Genomic DNA, 23261 nt, shown 5'->3' with positions numbered 1-23261 from the left:
AGGTTTTTTTTTAAACAGTGTTTTGAATTAGGACCCTAATCATATGGTCTATACCTTGAAAATTGATTGCTGGGTCTTTTAGATCTCGTTTAATCCATAGGTTTCTGGCGATTTTTTTGGTTGCAGAAACAAGGTCTGTCCTATAGAGCTTCCCACAATCCTGAGTTTGCTGATTGCCTCCCTGTGGCGTTAACATACACCTTTATCCCTTCTGTATGTCCTGTAAATTGGTCTTAGATTAAGATGTGTGATCAAAGCCAGGTTTTATTTACTTGGCAAACTACTTCGTAGGTGGTGCATGTACTTGGATCAGGAGTATATAATGCTGGGGGTTATCTGTCTTTTGTCATGTTAGCAGCTGTTGATGCTCAATGCCTAGATCCAATCATTCATTAGGAGTTATGAAATAAGGACAGTCTAATTCATTATTTTCTTCATTACCTTCATGCTTTCTTCATTACTCATTCTAAGATGACACTTCTTACTATCTGGTCACCCAGGGATACAGTTTGTATAGGAAGAGTAAGATAAATGCTTGATTCTTTCCTTCCAGTTCCCAATTTTCAAAATAATGCAATTGCTTCCTGGCATCCTCCATTGCAGATAACTGAGGTTTTTGGTTTGAGATTTTTTCTGTAGTATTATGAACTCATGAATTTAAACACATTGGGTAGATTTCAGTCCACTGCCATTTTTATCCTTATTGATACTTCAGCTTTTCATCTTTGACTGGCAGGAGTCTCTCCAAGTTGGCTCCTGAGTCCTTTTGACAATTTCTATCCTTTTTTTAAAAAAGTATAATAGAACTTACAAATCCACACAAGTAATTTCATCTTCACAGTTTTGTTCCACAACAGTGTTACTCAAAGTGTGGGCCTCAGGAACACCCATGAGCTTGATGGAAAGTCAAATGATGGGCCTTCTGCAGCCTACTGAATTAGAATCTCTGAGAATGGGGCCCAGGAGACTACTTATCCAGGTGATTCTTGTGCACATTAAAGTTTGAGAGCCCCTGCTCTGCAAGAATGGATTTCAGTGTTTAGCTTTGGGACACCTTCTTCACTTAGGATCTCTAGGCCTTCAGGAATTTCTCACCAGAGCAGGCCTCCCCTCTGTTCTTATTGGATATATCAGAGGACACACTCATGGCTGGTATTTTCCAAACAACTAAAAGTCAACTGGTAGCTTCATAGGTGAATGATAAAGCTGGTTAATACCTCTTTGGATTCAAAAATACTGGTGTGATTATATAATAACTGATTTCCATCAGTGGCCTTATAAAGTTGCCATGATGAAATTTCAGACAAATACTTCCAAAAGTGTTTTGATCAATTATAGGTATTAGGGGATGCCATGGTTTAATGCTAATCATTTTGCTCCTTTTGAGTTCCTACAGTTGAATGGCATAGCAAGGTTATCCAGACTATTTTGGAGAAATAAAGGATTACTTTCCTTTGAAAGTGTACTTAGCCCATGCTTGCTTGTTTACTCAAGAGAATGTCTTCTGGTTGCAAGGACAGACTTCTGTGGAAGCTCATTGACTGTGTTACTCTCAAGCTGCATTAGTGAGTTGTTCAACATAGCCCCTCACCTGACACTTTAAGTAGACTAGGTGTTTAAAATGATGGCTGTTGGACATTTGAAGATTTTCATATAGCCACCTTCCTGGGATACATACACTAATAGGGTTTATTTCTTTCAAGGCAAACAAAATAGAGATTCTTGGGAAAAAGAGAGCCTCATAGTTTGGGGGTCAAAACCCATGTCTTCATAAAGTTGCGCTCATCATCTCTGCTTCACCATAGTGGTTCTCAATTTTTTTTGAGGGGGGTGATTCTATCTGTATTTTTAAAAGTTCTGACACTGTGCCTGGAGGAACAAGGCCAGTATCTCTAGGGAGTGGGAAGCAGAACTCTGTGCTTTTGAAAGCTTCCCAGCTGATGCTGATGTACAACCAAAGCCGAGAACCCTGGGAAGTGAAGCAGAGATGATGATTTTATTAAGATGTGAACTTAGACTCCTACAGTGTTGGGCTTTCTTTTCAAGAGTAAGATATTTGATTATCTTTCCAAAGGCCCACAAGTATAGTTGTCACTGGCACCACTTGATATTATTCAGAAATTTACATTTCACTCACAGAGAGGATAACTTGGTAAATCCACTTCTGTTCTTTTATGGAAGAAGAACCTATCTGATGCCTTTTGAAAACTTATTAAAGACATAACCTTGAAGGGGTCTTTTGTGATGACATCCTCCACTGTTACCTACTGATTGAGTCGAATATGAGATTTATGGTGGCTTAATAAAAGGTTTTATCTAGCCAGGTTATATCATTAAATGTCAAACTAAATAAAAAGCTTTCACCACCAAGGCTATTCAAAGAGGGCAAGTGGAGCAGAGCATGGGAAATGTTGAGCTACAGAGGCAGCATACAATGAGCAGGGATTTTGAAGTCCCACCAACCTGAGTTTGAAACATAATCTGCCTTTGAACATCTCTGTGACCTTGGGGAAATTACTTAACCTCTTGTCTTGCCAATGGATTTCAGCCCTGGACAAGTTCACTATGGATTCAATGAGATCAAAGAAATGACAGTGGAATGTTCTTGGGGTGAGAGGGTTTATACCCAACTTTATTCCCATGGTGGCAAGTCAATCATTAGAATCCCATCCACTCAGAGCAAGTCTGCATGCAGCAAACTGGTCTCTGCCTCTGGGCCTGTCTACACCTGCAGCTGTCTCAGTCTCTGTCCCCGGTGCTGCCACCACTCCAGTCTCATCTCTGCTCTCCTGCAGCCTTGCAGCCATGCCACCATATCGCCCAGAGCAATGGATGGAGCTCTTTAATAACAACGTATCGCCCACACATGTGTAGTGAGCTAGTCAACCAGGGCCAGGTGAGAATCCTGGCTATAGGAACCCTCACTTTATCCACACTCCACTCCTCCAGGATTCTTGCCTCTTGATCTATGTGCCCTCAATCCTCTGCAATGGTCCCTGTGTGTGGAAGCTGGAACATTGTAACCAAATTCTTTATGCAATATACAAATAACAAATTATGACAAGTTATAATAATCCTCAAGCCTGAGGAGATCCATTACCACCAAGTGGTCATCCTGGCTGTATTCAAACCAGTTCTACTCAAATGGAAGTTGGAACATTGTAACCAAATTCCATATTAACAGACACTATGACAATATACAAATAACAAAAATTACAACAAATTATAATAGCCCTCAAACCTGAGATGATCCATTGCCACCAAGTGGTCATCCTGGCTGTATTCAAACCAGTTCTACTCAAATGAGTTAACCAAAAGGACCATGGGGGGGAGCCTTAAAATACCCACCTTCTCCAGCCTCTCCAGCAGAAAGTCTTGCAGACACACAAGCCAATCTTGTTGCTTTGTCTCTGGCTTCTGCTTCGTCCTCAGCAGCTGGAACCACCGCTCTGGTCTCAGTTGTTGCCACAGTTCCAGCCCAATTTCTTTCTGTCTGCTCCTGCCTTTTCAAATCAACCCACATCTGGGTCCTTGTGACCTTCATGGGGCCCTTTAAATTCTTCCTTCGAGAAGCAGACCGTATATCCTTTTGTGCTTGAGCCTGAGCACAGAAGCAGAGCATTGAGTGCTCTATGACCTGAGGAGGGGGCTGCACCTCTCCTGGAAGAACCCGCAGTCGCTGAGTCCTTCAGGCTTTCCACCAGCTTTCAACCAGGTGGGGTCTTAACGGAGGAGGGGCTGATGCCTCCGGCACAGGCAGGCCTCCACCCTCACCTGTTCCTCAAACCTCCGCTCCTACATTTCTGGGGCTGATGGCTCCACTACATCCTGCACCTGCCCCATAGCACCTGGCAGCCTGTGCTCTCCTGCTGCTTCTTCTCGCGCTACTCCTTCTCAGGCCGCTGCTCCTTATGCTGCTTCCTCTCGGGTTACCATGACATCATTTACCATTTCCATAGCACTTCGTAGTGATGCCATTTCAGGCACCAGCAAATTTTCTTTCTCTTGGGGTGGAGCCCAGTCCTCTAGGAGGCAAGCCACGTTTGACCACATGTCCATTGGGGGACACTCAAATGTCTCCCCATCCATAGGCACAGCCCACTGAAACACTCCTCCCATGAGGGCAGCCTGTTCTTTTCTCTGGTCAACAATGAATCCTGCCAACTATTTCCAATTGTCTTGCCAATGGATTTCAGCCCCGGACAAATTCACTATAGATTCAGTGAGACCAAAGAAATGACAGTGGAATGTTCTTGAGGTAAAAGGGTTTATACCCAACTTTATTCCCATGGTGGCAGGTCAATCACTAGATTCCCATCCACTCAGAGTGAGTCTGCACACAGCACACTGGTCTCTGCCTCTGGGCCTCTTTACCCCTGCAGCCATCTCAGTCTTTGTCCTCAGTTCTGCCACCACTCCAGCCTCTACTCTCCTGCAGCTTTGCTACTGTGTCACCCAGAGCACTGGGTGAAGCTCTTTATATAGAGTCAATAACGATGTATTGCTCACACGTGTGTAAGGAGCCAGCCAACCAGGGCCAGGTGAGAATCCTGGCTATAGGAACCCTCACTTTATCCACACCTCTCTAAGCACTGATTCTCATCTGCAGACCTGGTGTACTGCCTGTGCCTGACACAGAGTAGGGTTTCATAAAGTAGTAAGCATTAAAATTACAGATAATGTATTGTTTGAATATCTGGAGATGAGATACCAAGTGCAATTCATGCTAAGTAAGGTGTGGTAGGCAGACTAATGGCCCCCTAAAGATATCTACATCCTAGTTCCCAGAATATGGGAGTATGTTACTGTATGTGGCAAAAGGAACTTTACAGATGTGTTTAAGTTAAAGATCTTGAGATGGGAGAGGTTATCTTGGATTATCCAGGTGGGCCTAATGGCATTACAAAGGTCCTGTCAAGTGAAAGAGGCAGACAGGAGAGTTAGAGAAGATGTGACTTCTGAAGCAGAGGCTGGAGTGATGCCATCACTGGCTTTGAAGATAGAAGGAAGAGGGCCATGAGCCAAGTAATGTGGGCAGCTCTAAAAGCTGGAACAGGCAAGGAAGTGGATTGTCCTCCAGAGCCTTCAGAAGAAATGCAGCCTTGCTAATACATTGATTATAGACCACTGAGACCCATTTCAGACTTTTGACCTCCAGAACGTCAAGATAATAAATTTGTGTTGCTTTAAGCCACTACGTTTGTGGTAAATTGTTACAGCAGTGACAGGAAACTAATACAGAAGATTAAACCCAGTCCCTGTTTGAGCAAAGATTCTGAGTGCAGATTCTACAAGATGAAGGTTTCACTTTGGAGCCCATGCCAGGGAGTGTAATAATAGTTTACCTGTAAATGAAGTTATCCACCCAGCACCACATAGTCTTGATTACTCACTTGCCAGCCAAGTGCATGTGTATCACATTCAGAAGGCCCCAGGCACAATCGGCAGGACCCTGCAGTATTTGCTGCAGTACTGGGAAACTGTGCCTGGTGGGAAAGCAAGAGCGGAGGAAATGAGTTGTGGCAGATCCATCACCAGAAACGCAACTCTGTAGGAGCATCAGAGTGTAAATTTGGTCAACTATTCTGGAGGACACTTTGATAATAATAGTATAAAAATGCATATAAAGCCTTAAAAATGCAAGTACTCTGATTCAGCAATTCTATGTGTAGGAAAATGTATCCCAGGAAGAAAAAACTGGATTAGTATTCATATCATTCACATGCTTAAAAATCCTTCCAGGTTTCCTGTAATTGCTTATAGAATAGCACTTGAGGAGACTGAAGGGAGACATCAGTGTATATACAGGAATGTTGGGTAATTAAGACTGGCAGATGTATGTACTGGCCATAGCACGGTATAGACTTGAACTTGGTTGGATTAACCTCTAAGGTCCCTGAGCCACCTTTGCCACCTTTGATATTTTTCCTGAAAATTGGGAAATGGTGATCCTGACTAACAATTCTAGTGTTAAGTTGGTGCCTGCCCTTGAACATTTATTATAAACTATCATCCAATTTTGTGGCTTAAATTAAAAATTTTATATGTCTGTGTAATTAAGCCATTAAGTGTTGAAAATTACCTTTATTCTTATCCACTGACATTCAGATACTATATTTGGCACACAAAAGGTGTGAATCCAAATTATGCTCACATACATGTGAGGAATCTTTATTTATTTTTTTCTTTCTGTTGTATTATCTGTTTTAGCCATATGTCTGGACCCAAACCCTATCAGGGAGGGACCAAAATATACACAACATTCTTGAGTGTGATGGCGGCTGCATTTAGAGTTTTGATTAAATTGCGCTACATGTGTGATTATTACTTGTAAACAGATGATTAGATATTAATTAGACAATAAGTGATTGTAAAGCACTTAGAAAATAAAAGTGTTTATAAATACCATGAAGTAATAGCAACAATAATGCTTTACTGACTACACAGCTGGTAATGTCAGTAAGAATGATTTATTCCAGCTAAGGGCAACTTTAATTCATGCAGAAAAAAGCTGTTATCATATCTTTTGCTTCAGCAAAACAAAACCTATCATATTTACAACTGATTTCATACAGCATTTCGATAAATACATCTCATTTTGATAAAAACAACTTCTCTCTTTTAGGACCATCTCAAATACAGGCATAACCATTATGGTATGGTGTGTCTGGCTGCTAAAAACTGGAGCTCCTTACTCATCATCAATCTGACTTACGTCAAAGATTTCCTTCTTTTAAATATGAGATGTAAGACGACATTTTGTTAGTGGCAATTTCGTTCATCAGTAGGTTTGTCATATTGGGTCTGTGCAGTTGATCCCTAGCATCTTAAAGCTGCTTAGACTCAATAAATTGTGGTGAAATGAATAAGTGAAAGTCAATTCTTTTTTGGTTACTATAGAAGCAGGAAAAAGAAGAAAATCCATGTTAAGAATAAAATAAGCACTTTCATTCTATCTTCTTGATTTTTTCAAAAAAATAAGTCTTGAGGCTCTGACTACTTTTTATGTCTGACCATTATTTTTTCCCCTAATAGCCTTTATAGGTCATGGGCCTGTATCTGCCTTGCTCTTGATCCACTGGTGAATCTGGTGATACATTTGTGTTTATTTCTGTGTCAGAGTGCTATTATGATGCAATTCAGTGCATAAGAGCACCAAATGGGGGGTGAAAATCTTTATGCTGAAAAAAAAATGTTTATTACCATGATATTGCTGGAGTAGGTAAAAAGGATGTATACGTGGATTTCGTTATTTATTATGATGGAATTTTTTCTGGACTATGTCAGATTTTAGGTCCAACCCATGAAGCCACATGTGGGAAACTGGGGAGTGGCTCAAAATAGAGCCATGGAAGTAACAAAATTCCACAGAAGGTAAAAAACATTTCCGGGAGGCCTTAAATTCTATCAGCTTAACTTTCTTTTCTTCATCCCTTAGTTGGTAACTGAGAAAAAGAGGAATGAAAAAGAAAAAGGAAATATGGGAGAAATAGTGAAGGCAAGAGTGATGGTGAGAGGGAAGGATTTGGAATGAAGGAGGTTTGAACATATGACCTTTCTGATAAATATTAAGACCCGTATAATATATGTAGGGGCATGCAAACTGTAGGTGATGCTTTAAAATTTTCAGAATTGGTTGACCTAACATTTGTATACAATGGATATAAAATGTCTAACAGCATGACTAGGTTAAGGATTGTAAAGTAAAAGGAAAGAGGAAGGTATTTATTAAGAAGAGAAAGCTTAAATATTATGCCCACCTTTAAAAAGAGTAGGCTACCAGATATTTATATACGATGTTATGACTCATTTTTACCCACATGTGATGAGGCTATGAAAGGTATTTTGCCATAAGAAACAGATATTAGAACTTTATGGTGGAGCACTGAAATAGTGTCTTCTTGTTGGAGTTCCCCCAGAAGCCACCCCAAGATGATTCAAGTTCAAGGAGTTTCTTCGGGAGGTGAGCCCAGAAAACACCCACAGCAGTGTGGGCAAGTGAGACAGGGAAAGGAAGAGAGCCAACACAGGGAGAACTGTCAAGCCAGCTTCTACAGTGGAAATTGGAATTTACTTAATCCCACTGGGGAGCTCTGGGGGTCAGGGAATGAGCTGCGACCGGGATGATTCCACTCGAGAGGCTGAGAGTCCTGGGCTACTTATACCTTCACTCCTGTCAACCACTGGCTGAGACCTCTTGGGGGTGCAGGCTGTTAATTTTCTGGCCCCTCAGCCCTGCCTTTCAGCGGTGTTGGGGGCAGTGGACAGGGGTTTCGGATGGCCAGAGAAAGTCCACAGGCAGCAAGATGCAGGTGCTGGCAATTGGCAGTGGGCCAGGTGCTGACGACAATAGTAAGGCCTGAGGGGATCTGACAGGGCTCCCATGGCTCCTGCTCCAAAGAGATTATTTTATTTCTTCCCTGCAGATTTTTGGGAATACTATTTTCAACAATTTGATGTTATTGAAGTGAAAACCACTTGTGGGAAGGATGATATCATTTGTAGGTCTCTTCCAAGCCCGTGTGAAGCTCTCTATGGCTCAGTTTCCTCATCTGCAATTATCCCTATCTGATCAGATGTTGCGGGGATTACAAGTAGCCCGCGTAAGTACCCAGAGAAACGCTAAGAATGTAAGAGGTGCTTGATAAATGTAAAAAAAGCTGATGGTGCTTATGAGGGGCAGAGCTGATCTGACAAGTTCTCACTGAGCCATGCCTCACCTGCAGAAGAGACATCTCTCAGTAGCTTGGTCTCAAATGTTCCTTGAACAGCCAGCCTCCAACAGTTTTCCTCTGCTTCTGCTAACTGGAGACAGGGCTCCCTCAGCTTTGTTCCTCAGCTTGCACCCACTGAGTCCCTGCACCCCGACCCCATGCCCAGCCCCTGATGTCTTTGGGGTGGAGGGGTAATGCTCATTTTTTTTTCTATGAGGATAACATATTCTCATTCTAAAATACTTCTTATATACAGGAAAATAGAAAAAAGAAAACAAAAATCCCCCATAATCCCACAGTTTAAAGCTGTGTAAATCTTGGTGTATTTCCCTCCAGTACTTTTTTCTAGACATGTACATGTACCATAATTGGGATCGTTTTTGGAATCATATTTCATGGCCTTTTCTCACCTGACATAATGTTAACATGTTCCCATAGTATTAGAATTTCTTAAAAAATATGACTCTTAATGTCAATATAATACTGTTATAGGAATGCATTTTATTTTAACCATTTCTCCTTTTGCTGTAAATGGTATCTTTTTTGGGCCTTTTATAAGTAATTCTATATTAAGTGCCTTTATACGTAATTATTTGTGTGCTTCTCTGATTAGTTCCGTGGGGACAAATTCCCAAGGAGAATCCCTGAGTCAAAGGGTATGAACATTCCAAAGGCTGTTAGCCTGTACTGACAAATGTCCTCCATGGAGTTTTAGAAAGTGTTAACAAGTGTATAGATTTTGTGTAACCATTACACGACTACCATAATCAGGAGAGGGAACATCCCCTTTATAGTAATCCCCTTCCCCCCCACCTAACTCCTAGTGGTCTATGGAATATTTAATTCCATAGTATAGAATAAACTAGTCATTCTTAGCTAATCATCTTCATAGCATTACAAAACCCCCAAGTTAAAATCACCCATTCAGGCATTAAGAAGTTCTTGAATCAGGTTGCAAAAGCAGCCAAGACTCTGGTACTGGCATAGGTGGATCTGGTGAGGACTCCTCTCAGAGTGGTACCTGAATGAGTCTATTTCAGCCTGTTAGGACTGTAAGAAATACTGAGATTCAACCTCTGGGCTGTGGGGAGAGGGGCACAAAGAAGCTAAGACAAGGCTGAAGTAGGATTAGTGGGAATGGAATTAGTTATGGAGCTGATCCTTGGGGCAGTTAGAAGTCTGAATTGCAAGGTGCAGGGACTTGAGCTGAATGTGTGTCAGGTGTGACTTGGCTTCAGCACAAAGTGGCACCTGACAGCTATGGGTCTGACTTGGGTGACACAGGGAAGATACTCATCCTAGGCAGAGACAGTACCTTGGTTCGGTGGGTTGGAGGAGGATGAGAGGGAAGGAGAGGGGCATTTGCCCACTTTGAGACAGAAAAGGCTTGGGGCATAAGGTTGTGGTCTGGTTCTTGGGCAAGAGGGTTTCCCAAGGGTCCTACTAGGCATGAGGACTCTGCTAAATGGATAGGGGAATAGGTGAGCCTCCCATTCTAAAAAGGGAATTAGAAGACTGATTAGGAACCAAGCCGGTAGCCCAATGGCCCAGAACACAATGGGGAGTAGGGTGTTCTGTGCTTTCCAATAGGATCATGCAGCTCTAGGTAGTGGTTCTCAAACTTTAGCATGTGGCAGAATGCCTCCAAAACCTCGTGGTTTCATTAAAACATCCCTGATGTCCACTACTGAGCTTCTCATTCAGTAGGGCTGGGATGGGGAATGAGAATTTCTGACAAGTTCCCAGGGCTGCTGAAGCTGCTCTTTTGAGGACCACACTTTGAGAACCACTGGTGTAAGGCAAACAATGCTGAGATTAGGTGAACAATCTGACTCCCATACCACCTAGCATGGGCGCAAAAGGGGCTCCTAAATGTATTGCAGGGCTTGGCTCTTCCAGGTTGAAGGGCTTGGTAGAGCTAAACTTGCAGCTTGAGGTGTTTTGTGTTTGCAGGAGGCCAGACACGGGAGGAAGGAAAGGGTAGGAAGTGGGTAGGGAGGCTCCTTTTCAAATGATCCAAGTGTTGCTGGAATTCTTGCATCCCTGGAGTCCTTTCTCAAGCATAGGTAATGACAGCGATGTCAAGTGACATCATTCTGATTTAAAGTGGCAGGATCCATACCTATCAAACCGTAAATCTCTGCTGCAGATTCCATATTCTTCTTCTAAGGCTAGCCCACTTTGCTTATTATTGAGAAGTAATAAAAATAATGCCCCCTTACATTAGTATAGCACATTCTAATTTGCAAAGAGCTTTCATGTGATATCTTACTTGAGCTCCCAAATTCTGTGAGTGAGACAGGACAGGTAATTGTATCTCATCCTTTGGGCTACTGGTTCTCAAAGTTCTCAAAGCATTTCTAACAAGTTCCCAGGTGATGCTAATGTTGGAGCTGCTGGTCCTGGGCCACACTTGGATGAAAACCACTGCTACAGATTAAGATAAAAGATTTAGAAGCCCAGGGACTTGGCTTAATAGGACTCCTACCTAGATGCTTTCTCTACTACTATAGTAGCCATGGCATCCCTACCCATCTCCCTCAATTCTTCCCATCCCAGTTCCACTGCTTATGAGTGTGAGGCCCTGAGCAATTATTGTAAATTGAAATTTCCTCACCTGGAAAATGGGATAATAATAGGACCTACCTCTCTGGATTCTTGTGGAGATTAAACAAGATCTGAATAAAATACTTAGCACTGTGCCTGTGCTTAATAAATGCTAGCAATTACTGTGATTTTATTAATGTTACTAAAAGTGTGGTATTTCACCAAAATGAATATTATATAAGTTCTTTTCTTTGAATGTGTCTTCAGAACACCCCCTCTTAAAATGGGGGATATTCCTGGACGATTTAGACATTAAGGCACATAATCTTTAATAACCCATCTGGGATATTTCTGTGAAGGCCATGAGCACTTGGCTGAGAGTAGGGTGCTTAGAAAATGCCACCCGAGTCTGGAAAAATGGGAGCAGAGGAATAATAGACCAGCATATGGTGTAGTATATGGAAAGACATGCAACAATAAGACTCCATTGGGCACAGGAAAGAAGGAGGAAGCAACTGGGGAAGGCAGAGGTGGGAGGAGGTTTGTGAATCTACCTCCTTCAAGGTTCCTTCCAGGGCAGCCCCAGGGGTTGGCTCCAGGGCTCCAGCAGGCCTCAGGAGATCTGCCAGGGCTCTTGTTGCAGTCAAGGGGGTGAACACTCAGGTGCCCACAATGGACGTCCGGAGAGGCCCTCCGAAGCCAGCTAGTAATTGTGGGCACAGGCAGTTTGGGCCCAGAAGTGGCTTTGTCTTTAGAGTGACCCCTAATTTGGCAAAATTCTGACTACCGCACATCAAACACCCATGCCAGGGATCTGGTCCTTTTGTAGTGGAGGTCTATTATGTTCTTTCTCGAGGCGTCCTGGGTCCCTCAGGAAGTGGTTTTTATCTTATCTGGGTAGTGCAGCCGAGGTGCCGTGGCGAGAATGGACACACACCTTGCGACTGAATTAAGCAGAAGCAACAAAGCAGTAAGTTAGGGCCCCGTGGGCACGGCCAGCCAGCCAATGGGGCCGGGCCGCTCCCCGACAGAGTGGTACTATGACAATAGCCAACCAGCGCGCTCCATGCAAATGAGGTACAGCACCCCGCGCGCGCGGCTCCTGTGCCGTCTGGTTGTTATAGTGATAAACTGAGGCCTTGCCTCCCGGCTTCTCCGAGGAAGGGAGAGGAGGAGAGAAGAGGGGAGAGGGCGGGGCGGGGGGCAACCTCCTTACTTCCCCGGGGAAGGCAGAAAGAAGGGGTGAAGAAGGGGGAGTGGGTAAAGAAGAGAAAAATACGTGACAAAGAAAACATTTCTCTGCCTGGGAGGAGACTCACAGAGGGTGTAGAGCTGGAGGGAGCATTCACTGGCCATGCCAGTGCTCACCACTGATGCTGAGTCAGAAACAGGTATCCCAAAATCCCTTTCCAATGAGCCTCCCTCAGAAACCATGGAGGAAATAGAGCACACTTGCCCACAGCCTCGACTGGTAAGTAAAGACAAAGGATTCAAATGTATGCGTGGCTATGGCACAAACGAGTTCCTTCTGCGCCCGCAGCCCCCGAAGGAAACGATGCTTGGAGGATTTTCATGTAAATGAGAATAGTGCTACCGCCTAATCCGTCTCAGCTGTTTATACTTAGCTTCTCTACCCGGCGCTGCTCTCAGCTTACAAAGCATTATTGTATTGGCTGGGTCGGAAACGGGCTGCTTGGGTTATGCTGTGTTTTTGTGTCTTGGGAGGAGGGGATGGCCTTTTTCCTCTTAGGTGTATTCTCCTCCGAAACTAAAAACCCTACAGTGCAATTTAAAAATGGTATTCTCTTCGCAAAGCTCAGGACGAGTCCGTTGTTAAGTTTTACATTCTAGCTGGGGAAGGATTTGGTCCTCAACTAATTTTAGTGCCTAATGGCAATTTTGGGAAAATGAAAACGACGTGGAAGCAAAACTTCCCCATTCGTTTGAAAATTTCAAAATTAATAAGTGAAAGAGTCCCTCGATGTATTTAGAAATAACGTGCATCTTACATGAATTGTAAACATTCCCGGAGTTTGCTGCAAAAGGGCTTCTCCCCTGGCAGTGGAAATTTGGGGAAGCTACATTTACTTAGAAAGGAGCTGCATGACTTTAATAATGATACTGTGGAAATGGGGCACTCAGAGCTTCCTTTCACCTCTGGACTTAGTCTTCCAAATTTGATCAGTTTCTCTGCCACTGGTCACGATTCCTTAAGTTGATGTGGAAGATGGTTCTCAACACCTCAGCATGTATCTTTAAGGAATGCAAATGGGTGGTAGGCTTTCTGTGGCCTGAAGTCTTGTGGAAAGAACCTGGGGAGACAGCTCTTGGGAATCTCAAGTCCAAGTGACACACTAGTTAGAGCTATCATCTTTCTAGAGATTTCCCCCAAGTTGAAAGGTGCAATATTTTGATTGGCTGTGGAGTTTGACCCTGGGAAGTGGTTTTTAAAAAAGAATTTTGTGATGGAGCATTTTCGGTGATTTCCCAAAAATGAGGGCTTACAGAATCCAAGGCCCATCAGCCCATCGTGGAACTGTAGTTCTTCATAAGGACTAATAGGATTCAAAAGCAGGAGGCTAGGACAACTTCCTAAAACATGACAACAAAGGAAGTTATATTAGAGAATTGTAGGCTTTTGTTCACCGTTTCTGTTTTAAAAATATATTTTCTTAAGGGCACTTTAATATTAACTTCTCCCCATCACTTAAGCCACTTTACTGAACAACATACACAATACAGTACATGTGTTCTCATGAGATACAAACCATGCCAGCAAGTTTGTTACAGGCTTTCCTTTGAGCTACTCAACAACTCATGGTAGAGCTCTGAGAAAAAAAAAATTGAGCACTAAAAAGCCTGTAACAAAGATCACCCCAAATATATATTTTTAAAAGTTAAACCCAATGTTTAAGTTTACATCACACACTTTCCTGACAACTAAAGGGCAGGGGAGACAGAGGCAACATCTGGTTCCAGTCTGTGTTTCATTTCAGTCTCTCCAGCCCACTTTTCCTTCCTTTTTGCCTTTTAGCTATTCTGCTCCTTGGTTGCTTCTGCCTGAGGGTGGGCAGAGGATATCAAGGGAAGGAAGAAAGTTCAAGTACTTTTCACTTTCACTTGTGACAGCTCGTCCTGGAGGTAACTCATAAGAACCATGCAAATCTGGCAAGTGTTACACCTCCGCCTCCCTGCCGTTTTAGAAACGAGGAAATGAGGTTCAGAGGGGGTAAGTGACTTCCCCCAGTCACATTGCTTTGAAGGAGTAGAGCTGGAATTTGAACCCAGAGCTCTGCAGCCACAAAGTGGAAGATCTTTACCCTACAACATACTCATAAATGAGATACAGTCTCTTCCCACCTCTTTTGAAAGTTCTGGCCTAAAGTGTGTGTGTGTGTTAAGGATGTACAGAAGTTGAACTGTTGAAGTAATTGTTTTGATCTACCTTCGATAAAAATTTTCCATAGTGTCTGTCATTATCATGGTCTGCTGAGAATTTGCACTGTTTAAATAGGGGCCGCCACCATTTATAAACCACTACAAAATTTTCTGAAGCACCTTTTCTTTCATCAGCAAACTTTGATCACGGTAGGGGTTTATTCCAAATTTAGATTCATACTTCAGCACCCAACTTCCCATTGCTAATGATTTTACTTCAATAACTTAGGCACATGTTAACTACTTAATAACAAAGTTTGTTGATGAAGGGAGTGAATGGCAAGTGAAAATGTTCAATTAGCATTTCTTTTTTGGAGGGTTTTAGTTGTTTCTGTTGATCTTTAACTTTGTTAATATCTTCATATGTCAAATTATGTAAATTCTGTGTTTCTACCAGCACTGAAGCATATTGCCCAACATAACACATGGGTCACAGCCTCAACAGTTAGCACGGTGTGGCTGCTGAATTGCTTAACTAACTTTGCAAAAGTGCATGAAAGACTTGAGAGATTCTCCTTCAGAGGTTAAGCTCCTTCTCCCACCTGTTACTAAACGTGAACTCTTATACTTTAGAGGAAGCAGGATTCAATGAGAAAACATCATTTCAGAAAACCAAATAGCAATTACCAACGTGGTTCTCATTGTATTAGCTGAGGCACACACTGGTTACCCAAACTCTAACTTTACCTAGAGATATGGAAAAGGAAATTTCTGGGTGCATAAAAGGCCATAAAGCTTTACTGCAAGCCCCAAAATGTGAGCAAGTGCCACTGAATGTCATTTTGTCAGTAAATAAACTAATTTTGTTTAAATCTGAGCAACTGTGTAAAATGCCCTTTTTGTAATGAACTGTGTTCTCTATTTAGCATGGCACTTGAGAAGATATGTACAGTGTTCCTGTGTCTCCATGTATTTATCTATATATTATTTACAGTGAAGGTTGTCTATTTTGGTCCAGTTTAACGCAGCCCATGTTGACTGGGTACCTACTACGTGCTGAACTCTGAGCTCTCAATGAAGTACTTTGTGATCTAGAAATTCTAGAAGAGACTGACAGTTTCCATGTAGGTTAATAAGGGCACAGTGCACTAAGAGATGTGTTATCAGGTGCAGTGGGGGCAGAAACGAGAGAGAGGTGAACTCCCTGAGAGCAAGTTTGCCAGGGGGATGTTGTGCAGAAACCTCTCTTGTCATCACTGTCTCTAATCTCTAATACAGAGCTTGGCATAGCCCTTCAAGAAAATGAAGTGGGAAGCTGGCATATCTAAATAAATAGGACTTTAAAGCAATCTATTTTTTAGATCCTTGTAAGTAGCAAAGTGATAAGAATATTGAGGATTCAATGGAATTATGTTCTAGGGGGAGTTTTTCTGAAAGATATACCTGTAGTTTTCCACCTGCCTTTTTTCCATTGGAAGGAAAAGTAAGAAAGGGGAAGAGTAAATAGAATTAGATAACACTGATAAAGAAATTAGCAAAGAAATAACAGAAAGTTACCTCGGTTTTATAACAGAGTTTATATCTTAGAGGAATATAATCTTTTCACCCTTACTACTTTACCATGGTACTCAGGTTTGGGATGTTTCTGAGAGCTCCTCTTCCCATTGTTACAGTGTTTACTCTTGAACCTTGACTTGTTTTCCCTTCTTTGCTTAAACACGATGCAAGGTGACTCATAAACTTAACTGTTGAGAAGAGAAATTGAGTAGTTTTGGGCAGTATGATATAACAGCCTCCTTAGAGAGCTAATTCCTGGGGAATGAGGGAATGAGGACCCCTTGAGGGCAAGGCCAAGGTCCTCATCTATCCCCAACCCTCAGACTAAGCCTAGATGAAGCCTCTGGGTCCAGGAGGTGCTGCATAAGCAACACCTCCTGCCTTTTTATTGAAGTATCATCAATACACAATCTTCTATTGGTTTCAAACATACAGCACAGTGGTTCAACAGTTACCCACATTATTAAATCCTTACCCCCTCTTAGTGCAGTTACTATCCATCGATGCAGAAAGATGTTACAGAATCATTGACTATATTCTTCATGCTGTACTACTGTCCTTGTGACCAACTTACATTGTAATTGTGATTTACTGTGCCCCTTCATCCCCCTCAACCTTCCCCCACCCCATCCAACCCTCTCCCTTAGTAACCACTAGTCACTTCTCAGTGTCTATGAGTCTACTGCTCGCATAAACCCTTTCTAACAAGACCCAGCCACCCTGAAAGCTGTCTGCTTAAAGATTTGGTTAATGACCTTGGTCAAGTTTTTCTAGGAGTGCATTCTACTGTTAGAAGGAAGTTGTAATTTTAAGTCTGCAGTAATCACTTCCATGAAGGTGGATGTACCACGGATGAACTGAGAAGATCTTGAAAATAAAAGAGGGCTGGTTCAATATCCTACATTAGGAGGAGTTCGTTTCAGGCTTTACTTCAATGTGGAGCAGTGCCAAGAGACTGCTGTCTTGCAGAAGGCGCATTATGTCAGTTGGGAGGTAGAATGCTCATCTGCTAGTGCTCAAAAACATGGCCAGATTTTCTGAGACATCAGTGGCTTCCTTGACTAGTGTCACCATCTATTTAGCCTCTTACAGCAGTGTACATTTTAAAAGTGAGACACTTAGTGTGCTGTGTTGGTGAAAATAAACAAACATGAGCTTCCTTGGGCATTTACTGTGGTCAACTGGAATTCTGCCCAAGGTTATTATTAGACATCTTCCTACTGGTCTTGGTCCAAATGCAGCATCCATTTCTTGCAGACTGATAATAGTCAGATGTATTGAGCATGGAACCAAAGAATTTGTTTCTTCCATTCATTTATTTTTTTATTTTTTCAAAAGTGGCTTGCCAAATATTTTTATGTATGTATGTATGTATGTATGTATTTTGGTATCATTAATATACAGTTATGTGAGCAACATTGTGGTTACTAGATTCCCCCCATTATCAAGTCCCCCCACATACCCCATTAAGTCACTGTCCATCAGCATAGTAAAATGCTATAGAATCACTACTTGTCTTCTCTATGCTATACTGCCTTCCCTGTGGCCCCCCTACATTATGTGTGCTAATCGTAATGCCCCCTTTTTCCCCCTTGTCCCTCCAATCCCACCCATTCTCCCCAGTCCCTTTCCCTTTGGTAACTTTTAGTCCATTCTTGGGTTCTGTGAGTTTGCTGCTATTTTGTTCCTCCAGTTTTTTTCTTTGTTCTTATACTCCACAGATGAGTGAAATCATTTGATACTTGTCTTTCTCTGCCTGGCTTATTTCACTGAGCATAATACCCTCTAGCTCCATCCATGTTGTTGCAAATGGTAGGATTTATTTTCTTCTTATGGCTGAATAATATTCCATTGTGTATATGTACCACATCTTCTTTATCCATTCATCTATTGATGGACACTTAGGTTGCTTCCATTTCTTGGCTATTGTCAATAGTGCTGTGATAAACATAGGGGTGCATATGTCTTTTTCAAAGTGGGCTCATGCATTCTTAGGGTAAATTCCTAGGAGTGGAATTCCTGGGTCAAATTGTATTTCTATTTTTAGTTTTTTGAGGAACCTCCATACTGCTTTCCACAATGGTTGAACTAATTTATGTTCCTACCAGCAGTGTAGGAGGGTTCCCCTTTCTCCACATCCTTACCAACATTTGTTGTTGTTTGTCTTTTGGATGTTGGCCATCCTTACTGGTGTGAGGTGATATCTCATTGTGGTTTTAATTTGCATTTCTCTGATGGTTAACGATGTGGAGCACCTTTTCATGTGCCTGTTGGCCATCTGAATTTCTTCTTTGGAGAAGTGTTTGTTGAGATCCTCTGCCCATTTTTTAATTGGATTATTTGCTTTTTGTTTGTTGAGGTATGTGAGGTCTTTATGTATTTTGGATGTCAACCCTTTATCGGATCTGTCATTTATGAATATATTCTCCCATACTCTAGGATGCCTTTTTGTTCTACTGATGGTGTACTTTGCTGTACAGAAGCTTTTCAGCTTGATATAGTCCCACTTGTTCATTTTTGCTTTTGTTTCCCTTGCCTGGGGAGATATGTTCATGAAGGAGTTGTTCATGTTTATCTTCAAAGGAGTTTTGCATATGTTTTTTTCTAAGAGTTTTATGGTTTCATGACTTACATTCAGGTCTTTGATCCATTTCGAGTTCGTTTCTTCCATTTTTAAAGTTTTTTCTTTCACTATTCCTCCCACCCACATTTATCTAATGCTAACTCCTTATGGAGGAAATAAACCCTAAATTAGGAAGATAGGTAGGTTCTTTATTTTATTTTGGTGTTTGAGAATAGAGAAATGAAAAGGGTGCATGTGTTCTCGTTCAGGCAGTGAGGGGAATTTATTCAATGATGTACGGCTTTAGAGAGAAAACTCAGTCCCCTACCAACAGGACCACAGTTAGCCAGCTGGTTAGCAACTCCATGTACCAGCAATGCACCAGGCACTATGGAGAGGGAAAAAAAAAGTAATCCACAGCGCCTGCCCTTGAAGATTCCATTTCACAGAAGGCAGTAGTTTGGTATGGTGAAGTATGCCAGGATGCTGAAATCCCTTGAGAGAGGTTTTTTGTAAATTTGACTTTAATGTATTGGAGTTTATACAGCTTTTAAACTGTATTTTATCTACTGAGTGCAAGTGCTTCCCAGTAGCAAGGACTCCATTAACCAGGTCCCCAAATTAAGACAAGTCCCTGCATTTGAAGAAAAAAATGCAACGTGCCGATCCCAAAACATTTTTGGACATGGGGAAGATCAGTCTGTGTGTGAGGGGATCTTAAGACCCCACTGTGAGCGGCACACTCCACCTCTAGAGCAGTGCAGTCCAGTAGAAATACAGTGAGATTTAAAAATTTCTATTAGCTACCATTTAAAAAGTTTTAGAAAAGATGAACTTAATGTTAAGAACACATTTAATTGAACCTGATATATCCAAAATAGTATTTCAATGAGTCATCAATATAAAAATGCTTAATGAGGTATTTTATATTCTTTTTTTTTAGAATTGAGATTTTATTTGAGGATCAGTACACAGACATTTCAATTTGTACACAGTTCTTAACGTACATACCAAATATCTAGAAAATGATGTAATTGTGATTTTTCCAGCTTAAACTTTGGAGGCAAGTTTTCCTTAATAGAATATCAAGTACCGTATCTTCAAATATTGATATGCTGTTACATCAGTTTCACTAATTCACAACTTTCACTAATATCACATACACTACATAGGCAGATTTTCAATCTTTCATAGCACATTAACAAAGTTACTAAGAAAACTGGACTACCAAGACCAAAGATGTTACAGACTGCACAAAATTCTGAGCCAAGATCAAGGAGTGGTTTTCTTGAGGAAACCTACCAAAAACAACACAGAAGTAGAAGTAATTCAAAATGTTCAAGATATATTAAATCCACAAATGACTCCAAATTGCCATTTAGTTTATGTTTATATTACAGGATATAAAAACTACCCCCATTATGGAATGTTAAGCTGACACCCAAGACAATCAAAGCCTCTATATTCAATACCCCACTATTTTCTGGTTGTACCAAAAAATAAAGAACCAGCAAATGATTTCACCTCTTTAAAAAAAGCATTTACACTTAAAAAATGGGATGAGGTGGAATCCCCTCTTCTTAAAAATGTTTCTAGAGCTACAAAAAACTTGCCATTTACAAAATAGTTGATAAAAAATATTCCTCTGGATTGTACAAGAAGGGAGACAGGGACCACTGATAAGACATGGTATATGATAGTAATCCGACTTGGCTTCTTTCTTTCCTGCTTCATCAGAGGCTGGACTCTCATTTTTAGTTCCTCCATTTTTTGCAGAAAAATCTTTTTAGCTTATGAGTTAGCCACTTTGGCCTGCTTTCCCTTTGCTCCCCTTTACCCTTTTGTTTGCACTTTCTTGTCTGAAGATTTCATCCTTTCCTGCCACCTTTTTTGGCTTTGTTTCCACTTTTGCAGGAGCAGGTTAAGCTGACGACCTTGCCGACCTCCTCTTGGGCTCCTCCTTCGCAGCGCCCTGGGAGGAGCTGACCTTCCTCTTGGGCATCGTGGCGGTGTGGGGGGCGGGCGCGTGCCGGGTGTCTGCGGGCCCGCAGAGCACCGAGAGCCTTCGCGCAGCTGGGCTGCCTGGTCGCTGCTGTGACCCGCCCCGGGGGCGGTGGGAGAACCCAAGGTATTTTATATTCTTCATACTAAATTTATACTAAATGGCCCGACCCCTGGAGGGTGAAATTTGGAGAAGCCGTAGTGGTAAGTATATTTCATGTTGCCTAGCACACACATACTTATATTTACTCATAGCTAAAAATCACTTTCCTTCACTTCATATTTTCTATGCTGTCCTAGTTCACTTTTCATTAGGAGGCTATTGCAGTAATGTAGATGAGAATTAATAAATTCGAACGTATATGTGGGTCAGTGGGGAAGGAGAGAACTGGCTGGATATGGGAGACACTAAGAAGGGAAAGGCCTCAAGATCTGATAACTGGGTCCAAGGGTGGGGCAGGGTCAAGGGAAACCCAGTTTCCTGGTTCCAGTGAGTAGGTGCCGTCACTGACATGGGAGCATCCGGGCAACAGTTTGGGGATACCATGGGGACTTCCATTTGGAGGTGTCTAGTTAGTGTTTGGTTTTGGAACTCAGGAGAGAATTCCAACCTGGAGATGTAGATCTGGGAGACATCGGCACAGAGGAGATGGAGGTGAAATTGAGGTCATGAAACTGATGGGAGTAAAATTGAGTCAGACAATTTCTGGACTGAAAAGGAAGTGGATGGAAATGGTTAGCTAGCAAGAATGCCTCAGGATAAGCCTACTATAGGGTAATTCTAGAAAATAACTGATCCTGAGCCATCCTATCAGGTTCTTAGGAAGGGAAAAATGGAAGAGCTCTAAGTAAAGCTATCAGAAGGCTCCTTATATATCTGCCTGTCTCTACTTGAAATCTGGTTAAATTACTCTACTTTATACCAGAATCTTTCCAAGATAGAAACCTGAGGAGCACCATTTAAAGAGCCAGTAGAGGATGGATCATGAAGACAGAGAGGTATTTCTCAAATATCAGGAGACCAAGAGCAGCTTAAGTTATGTAGAGGGAATGTCCAAGAGAACCAGATACAGCAGAGAGATCAAATGAGATAAGGAAAAGGTCTCCTTAGGATTCAGGAAGAGGAGGTCAGTGGTGATGTTTCAGTTAAAAGTGGTGGGAGCAGAGGCCAGATGGCAATAGATTGAGTAGCCTTGAGGAGGTGGGGAAGTAGAAGCTTGCCAGAGAGGGGAAGCAGATAGAATATATAGACCCCAAAGGTGGATAAATCAGGGTTTAGAATTGAGAGAGGCTAGTTTTTCTTTTAAGATGGTAACAACTTGCACTTAAATATAAATATGAATTACAAGGGGAAGGGCATTGAAGGTTGAAAGCTTCTCTTATCTGATAGCTTCTGTTTTCTCTGTGAAGGTGGAAACAAAGTCATGGTGGCTTGGTTCTGGTGGGTGCAGAGCATAATTTTTTATGGGATAGCCGGGGAAGTCAGGTCCAGCCCCAGGGTATTTCCTCTCTAGAGCCTCCAGACTGAGGGGTAGGGAAAGATGGAAAGACTGAGTGGTCCCTGATGAGATATGATAGTGATGAGAGGAAATGGATCTGTTCCCTTTTGGCCTCTGGGGAAAAGAGGCCAACCAACCTCCAAGATCCAGGTAGATTCAGATCTAGAGCCCCAGGGAGAACTGGACTGGCCCACAGTCTCATGTCAACCTTGGCTTTACCATTGAAATATTGTGTGGGCTTAAGCAAATCACTTCTCTCTGGACCTCAATTCTGTCACTCATGATGGCTTGGATAGATTGCTTTTTTCCAATTCCAAGACCCTATAGCTTCCATAGCCGTGGAACATGGTTCCCCACAGTGTGCTCTGTTTGACCTGATGCTTCTGTCAAAAATCAGGGCTGCCCTCTTCCTCACATCCTTTTGGTTTTATCCATTTGGGGTAAAAAGTTGAGCGATCTATAATAAGACATACTGGCTAAATATGAATTTATAGCTGTTTACAGAATACTGTGGAACTTTATAGTAGTATTGTACAAACCATTCTGTTGTCTTCCATTTTATTCAGATGCTTCTTCAGAAAGTTGGAATGTATTCTGAATCATATATTGAATGTTCTAGTTATAGTTCAGAGAATCCTATGTTGACTCTCTCCTTAATGTGAACAATAGCCTGCAAACTTATTTCATAATACTGAATTTCGAGATACTGCATTTTCTTTGAAGCATGGCACTATGGCATTGAACTACAGGGGCCTTCTCTAACCAGTGCGATCCATCCAAGCTTAATTTTGGGGGTTAAAGTCCAACAGTGGGTCAGGCCATGGTCCTAAAATTCTTGTGTCTTTTGCTGATGCCCACACAAAGCTTCTCAGTGCCCCTCAGTGAAATAAATATAGAAGATTTATTCTATCTGATCACTGGGGGCAGGATGAAAAGGAGAAAGCAAGGAAGGTAGGAGCAAGCTAAGTCATTGCAAGCTAGGCCTATTTTCTTCCAATAATC

General features: G+C 42.0%; 1 protein-coding gene and 1 pseudogene across 5 annotated transcripts in view; one reads left to right on the top strand and one right to left on the bottom strand.

Annotated features, from left to right (window-relative positions):
- The window catches only part of PCYT1B (phosphate cytidylyltransferase 1B, choline), a 115779-nt gene that overhangs the window by 13225 nt on the left and 79293 nt on the right, over positions 1 to 23261 (top strand). For 2 of the 5 annotated variants that reach the window (XM_073227639.1, XM_037026416.2), the window contains exon 1: positions 12475 to 12732. The exons of 2 other annotated variants lie outside the window; for them this stretch is intronic. In XM_073227639.1, the coding sequence (XP_073083740.1) occupies positions 12616 to 12732 (117 nt within the window). In that variant the 5' untranslated portion in view covers positions 12475 to 12615. Of the gene's footprint in view, positions 1 to 12474; positions 12733 to 23261 lie in introns of those variants that run through there. One more of the 5 variants, XM_073227640.1, reaches the window with a different exon arrangement.
- LOC108403693 (non-histone chromosomal protein HMG-14 pseudogene) lies at positions 19076 to 20881 on the bottom strand (annotated as a pseudogene).

Source organism: Manis javanica, chromosome X (assembly GCF_040802235.1).
Source record: "Manis javanica isolate MJ-LG chromosome X, MJ_LKY, whole genome shotgun sequence".
NCBI lineage: Eukaryota > Metazoa > Chordata > Mammalia > Pholidota > Manidae > Manis > Manis javanica.
The sequence above is the reverse complement of the archived record's forward strand: the minus strand, read 5'-3'. Positions and strand labels throughout refer to the sequence as shown.